This window comes from Amaranthus tricolor, chromosome 6 (assembly GCF_026212465.1).
Source record: "Amaranthus tricolor cultivar Red isolate AtriRed21 chromosome 6, ASM2621246v1, whole genome shotgun sequence".
In the NCBI taxonomy this organism is placed as follows: Eukaryota; Viridiplantae; Streptophyta; class Magnoliopsida; order Caryophyllales; family Amaranthaceae; genus Amaranthus; species Amaranthus tricolor.
The window spans coordinates 29349707-29356356 of NC_080052.1; the positions used below are offsets into that span (position 1 = coordinate 29349707).

General features: G+C 29.6%; 1 protein-coding gene across 1 annotated transcript; it reads left to right on the plus strand.

The window, feature by feature from the left end:
* The first annotated feature begins 413 nt into the window (after positions 1 to 413).
* On the plus strand, positions 414 to 3635 carry LOC130814662 (cysteine-rich receptor-like protein kinase 10). Its single transcript, XM_057680801.1, has 6 exons — positions 414 to 500; positions 742 to 875; positions 1496 to 1706; positions 1851 to 2088; positions 2948 to 3098; positions 3266 to 3635. The coding sequence occupies exons 1-6, from the start codon at positions 422 to 424 to the stop codon at positions 3566 to 3568; spliced, it is 1116 nt and encodes a 371-aa protein (XP_057536784.1). The 5' UTR covers positions 414 to 421; the 3' UTR covers positions 3569 to 3635.
* Positions 3636 to 6650: the final 3015 nt, after the last annotated feature.

The following is a 6650-nucleotide window of genomic DNA, read 5'->3' on the forward strand; positions in this document are numbered from 1 at the left end:
GACATTTAATTGGACTTATAATATATTTATTTATTTTCACTATTATACTAAATATATAGTATATACAAATTTAGGTTTATATACTCTAAATATTCAACAACTAATACATTAAAATGTATAAAATTAAGTAATTGAAATTGTACCAGCATAATTATCAAATATATTAAAAAAATAATGAGGGACATGTAAATATATTTTTTGTCATTTTATCTTATGTGGACATAGTTATCACTAACTTTTTGTACAAAGTATCAAATTCATTTAGCGATAAAATTATTGTGTACTATGAATACGTAATTTATATATTCAATATAAAAATTCCTATTGCAATAAGCATTCTTATGCACCAATTAAACTTTGCGTAGAAAGCCCAGGCACAGGATTGAAACCACCAATTATCGGTGCAATAGTTGTCGGGACAATGGCTGGACTCTTTCTGCTACTTTCAGGTTTATGGTTCTATTTGCGCCCCTGGTGGAAGTCTAAGAAAGCACATAATTGTAAGTCATATAGTAATAAATATTTCTTTTTTAATTATTTAATTCGTGAGTAAGGAATCACCTGTTCTATTGGTGAGGGACGATAGAGGCCGATGGATTAATCCTTGTATAATTGATGTGAATTAAACTCTTAATTATTATAAATGTGGCAGGAAAATTATTCAACTACTTAATTTGTTAATCAATTTATCATTTTCTATAATAATCAATTGAATGTGCTTTGATTTTGTGATATATATAGTTATAGGTGAAGACAATGAGGACCTTGGAAAGCAAGAATTTATTCAATATGATTTTGCTACATTGAGCGCTGCAACAAGTGAATTTTCAGTTGATAATAAGCTTGGCGAAGGAGGATTTGGACTTGTTTATAAGGTAATACCAAAAACACACATAAATTTCAGTATGCTTATTAATTCCTCGTACTCAAATGGACTATGAAAAACAGACTTGGTTTCAATGAGAAAATACACGTCACCCAAGTCCTAAAAGTGTTAATAGACATCAATCAAGTGACTAAATCGATGCTACTTAAAGAAAAACTGGAGATGAGACTCTGAGCGACTGTTTATTTTGTTTGTGTGTCTAAAATCTGTCAGATACAAATTAACTTTACCTAATGAAACACTCCTGGTCGCGGATAATGTACATTGGAGCCTATAGGGTTATGTCTTCCTAGAAGTTTTTTTTTTAAAAAAAAATTTAAGGTAGACTTATGTATTGGTAAGGATAAAAGTATAAAATTAATACTCTATTATTTTGATGATAAATACTTCCTCATTTTAGTAATTTTGTCTTATTTATTTATTTATTTTGTCTCATTTTTTATTAGGTTAGTTGATTTATTTTGTTCTGTTTTCTTTTATGATATGTCATATTTAAAATCTTAGCAAGTAAGCGTAAAATAGTTGTTTACAAATGAAATTCCGCCTATCATCTATTAGTTGATGCCCTGAAACTCCAAACATTGTATCCCCTAATATCTTTATGGGCAGGGAACCTTAAATACAGGAGAAGTAATAGCATTAAAGAGACTCTCCGGCAAAACTGGACAAGGTGCGAAGGAATTCATGACTGAGGCCCGTCTTGTGGCCAAACTGCAACATAGGAATCTCGTTAAGCTTCTAGGGTTTTGCTCTCATGGAGAAGAAAAAATGCTTGTCTATGAATTCCTTCCCAATTCAAGTGTTGACCGTTTCTTATTTGGTAGTCTACTTTCCCTTTACTTTGTTGACTTCTTTTTTGAATTTTTTATTTTTTTATATTTTTGATTTAAGGTTCTTTTTCTCTTATGACAAAAATTTAATTATCACCATTATTTTAATTTTTTGTACATTAATTTGATCGTAGATCCAATAAGACGTGAATCACTAAAATGGAAAACCCGATACAAAATTATAATGGGGATTGCAAGAGGGCTTCAGTATCTTCATGAGGATTCTCGTCTTATTATAATACATCGTGATCTCAAACCAAGCAATATTTTATTAGATAAAGAAATGAATCCAAAGATAGCTGACTTTGGAATCGCAAAGCTCTTTGGAGGGAAGCAAAAGTATGGAAATACAAGTCAAATTGTAGGAACACAGTATGTATCAATGTACCATCATTTTTTCACTATGTTTTATTTCCATCTTATTTCAATACATGCAATTCACTTTCTTATTAAATTAAAGTAATACCCCTCTCCTAGATCGCTATACTGGATACTAAAAACTCTTGTAAGAGTACTAAAAAGTAAGTAAACTACAGCAATTCTAAATGTAACTATTACAATTTTAAAAATGAGTTTGGGCAATTTAAATAAGGAGGAAAAGAGGTAACCCGCATACAAATCTAATCGATAGTAGTAACTCCTCAAGTTTTATAAAGTAATTGACATATTTTTTTTATCTTTCGTTGATGTGGAATTATTTATATGTGGGTAATAAATGGTTACTTCATCACTCCCTCTCACAAGTCACATGTGAGTGTGCTTAGAATTTTAATTCTCTGTCACCAAATGGGTTATAAACCTACTGGCTATGAACTTCCAGTTAAATGCCCCTTATTAACTAGTGGTTTTATTAAATGTCCTATCTAATTAAACTCTAATACCATATTAAAATTTAGAAAATGAGCCTAAACTACCCAAATAAGGAGAAGAGGTAACCCAGTTACAAATCCAAAGAAAGTTCACTATTAAAACCAAATGATAATAGTAAAAGTTTCTCCTTATTAAGGTTATAAATTGACATATTTTCTTCTCTTTCTCCGTTAATGTGAGATCACTCACATGTGCGTATGGACACTTAACCTAGAACATATGAGTATTTTCTTAATAAAAATCAATACTTAAACAAAGGATGTCAGTATGTTGTGATTGAATTATTATTTGAAATTTTTTACCATTTAAGCAGAAAATACTAATTTAAATGAATTGAGCTCTAATGAATTGTTTTGTGTAGAGGATATATGGCACCAGAATACTTATTAACTGGGGAATATTCAGAAAAATCTGATGTTTATAGTTTCGGCATAATAATCTTTGAGTTGGTGAGCGGGCAGAAGAATAGAGTTCTTTATCAAGCAACACACATGGAAGACATGCCAAATCATGTATGTACTCTATATCATTACTGAAAATATTTTAATTTTATCTTCATAATTTAGATGATGCCCTTTGCGACAAATTATGCGATAAAATGTGTTTGTCGTGTAATAAACATAAGGTATATCTTGAACTTTTTAAATAGTACGTGAAATCTTTTCATGTTTTGTTGAAGGTTTGGAGGCTATGGAATGGTGGGAAATGTCATGATTTTATAGACCCAATATTACAAAATAGTGCTCCAACATCTGAAGTGATGAAATGCATTCAAATTGGAATGTTATGTGTACAAGGAAATACGGATAATCGACCGACAATGGCAACAGTTGTGCTTATGCTTACTGGCTCTATGCCCTTACCATCTCCCTCCACACCTTTAATGGCTATTCATGATTATAGCCTACCAAGGTTTGACATTGATGCAACCCAGAATCATGGGTCTACAGATCAGTCCACATCCAAGTTAGAGGCGCGGTAAAAATTGACAAATTTTTTAAAAGTCTTAAACAATTTCAAACATTATGATATTTTTATAATAACTTATATCTTTAAATATTTAACATAAACTATGTAATTTAATATTGTGGCCCCAAGTTTTAGGGCCCTTTACAATCGAACATGTTAAATATGTTTAGAATCTCCATCCCATGATCCTAAGACCAAGTCTTTCACTTGCGGTAGTGCATGCAGGTGTTACCATGAGCGATATATATTTTAGATAGTTGTTTAGCACCGGGAAATTCAGGTCTAAAGCCATGACTGGGTCAATGATTAAACCCCTATACATTGATATGATCCCCTACATGAGAATGAGCGCTCTGATTAGACATCTTTAACAACCAACAACTACAATAAGAAGGTAATAAGTAGAAGTAATTTATAAGAACTATGTTCACTTTGATAATACCTTTGGGATATATGTAGGTATATGTTAGTATTTATACCAAGTCCAAGTGGTCTTTTACTCTTTTTCTTTTACTCTAGTTAATATATAAATGTCATATTAATTTATTTTCCTAGTATTGTTGATGTAACATTTTGAAGAAATCATGTATTTTCTAAAAATATACATTAATTATATATTATTTTTAGTTTTTTAAGAATGTTTAAAAACATAATAGTTCTATGGGTGGAATACATCGGATAGGATGATGATAATGATTTAAAAACATAATACATTAATTTATCTATTATTATTTTTTGTATTAAACATTTATTGGTTAATAAGGTAAATAATTACATTACAAAATATAAAAAAATTTGAAATTGAACGAATTATTAGGCAACAAATCGAACCTTGAATTGGTCGTGAACGAAAACTTGATTCGACTCGAACCTGAATAAAGTTCGGTTAAACCGATACTCGTTCACGATTCTGTGGGACAAAACTATGACCGGTCATAGGGGGTTTTAGGTTCAAAATTTTTTGATTCGAACCAGTGGCTGGTAAAAATTGGTTATTGATTGGTGTTTAATAAACCAGCGAAAGTGGCTCAAAAGCCAAAGTTCAACGAAAAAGTTACCAACAACTTTTTTTGATTTCGACTTAAAAGTCTCTTTTTAGCTGGTTAAAAAATCATATTATCGAATAAGTTTTTTGCTATAACAGATCAACAATCAAGCTAAATCGAAAAACCAACCAAAAAGTTATCTGAAAATCAATTTGCTAACAGCCAGTCTCTTGAGAGACCATCTCCTTAAGAGACGGTCTCTCAAACCCATCCCATTAAAGATTGATTAAACTAAAAAGTGATAATAGGCTAATCAAATTAGGAATCCTCTCTCAAAGAGACCATCTCTTACAAGAATTTGTGATTTGCCAAAAACACCTAACGGCCCCTTTGGTAGGTGGTAATAAACAGTGGTAATGAAAATGATAAACAAGTGTATTTTTGGTTGAAAAATCTCTTGGTTACCTTGATGGTCATACTTGTCCAATTTCAATCATCTCATTTTCTTCATAAAATTTATTCCAATGCATTACTATTGAAAGAGATGATATTAGGTGGTAATGGAAATTTGTAAACAAAAAATCTTTTTTGTGATTAAAGTTTTATTACCATGAGAATGATACAAAACTTTTAATGAAATTTTAAACTATAAATCATTCTCATTACCGCTATTTAGTACCACAGGCCACTGAAAAGCTTGAAGATCACTTACAGCCAAGGACAAATCAAAGGAAAATTAATAAGTGATGTCGCGATAATTTACATAATGCATTGGTCAATATGTTTTTATTACAAATCAGTTATAATCAAATTTAGGTCAAATGGAGTTAATTTTGCATTGCACTAATTTTATGCACTATACTATTTGTTATCTTATTTGCTTCACTTTGATTTTAGTCTTGTTTGTTAGTGAATGGAGAAATAAAATAAAAGTATAAAGAATGATTAAATGAAATAAAAGGAGAAAATGACTTTGCTGCTAAGGTTACGAAAGAAAATGTGATTTTAATTCATGTCCATAATATATATGTAATATTGAAAGTGAAAAATGTAGCAGTGCGTGAAAAAGACAAAAGAATATACATTATTATATAAAGTACATCGAAGAATAGCTTATCGATTTATAAGACTAAATGAGGTTTATAATTAAAATTAACTGATAATATTATGAGTTGCTCAAGCTTAATTATGTATAAAGTGATATATATATTTTTTTCTTTTTATGATATACGATACCTCACATCTAGGCAATTACAATGGACACTTCAATGACATATATTACATACTAAATGTCCAAATGGTCAAGCACCAAGTAACATGTCACATTATTTGTAGATCAGATCATTTTCAATTTGGTTGAATCCGAACTGACTCATCAATAGGTCAAACTTTTTAAATTTTATTATTAAATATTTTTAAAGAACAATTTTTAATTTGTTTTCAAAAAAATTTTTGATTAAAAGAATAGACATATCCATTTTGAGGTGTAAAAACTAAATAGCTTATTCAACATATACAAATCTTCTACAAATGTGGAATGGTAGGCCTAGCTTAAAAAATATGACTTAAAACTTAAAAATTGACAAATTCAAAACTGGGTAAAAATGCTCAGATTTAACTTAATGCTATGTTTGGGAATGATTATTTCATTTAAAAATATGAATTTGACCCAAATTTAGTGTTTGACAAATAAAAAATATTCAAATTGAATTTGATCCACTATGATTATAAAAGTGGTTAAAAATGAGAATTTGAGAATGACTTCTCAAATGTCATTCTCAAATTCTTCATTAATGAATTAATAATTGAAACCTACAATTCGAAATGATATGTATGTTCCCAAATGCAACCTAAGGTCATTTGACGATCTCACAGTAAGACCATCTCTATTGGGCTGGTATACATTTCTTGTGTTAAAATGATCACTTTTAACGTTAAAGTGATCACTTATAATTTTAATATAATTACTTTTTATAGTCTTAGAATGATTATTTATAACCTTAAAACGATTACTTATGATCTTAAAGTAAACAATTAAAAAAATTGACTAATTATATAGACTCATCTTATAATGAGACGGTCTGATACAGATGAGGTGAACTTCAAATC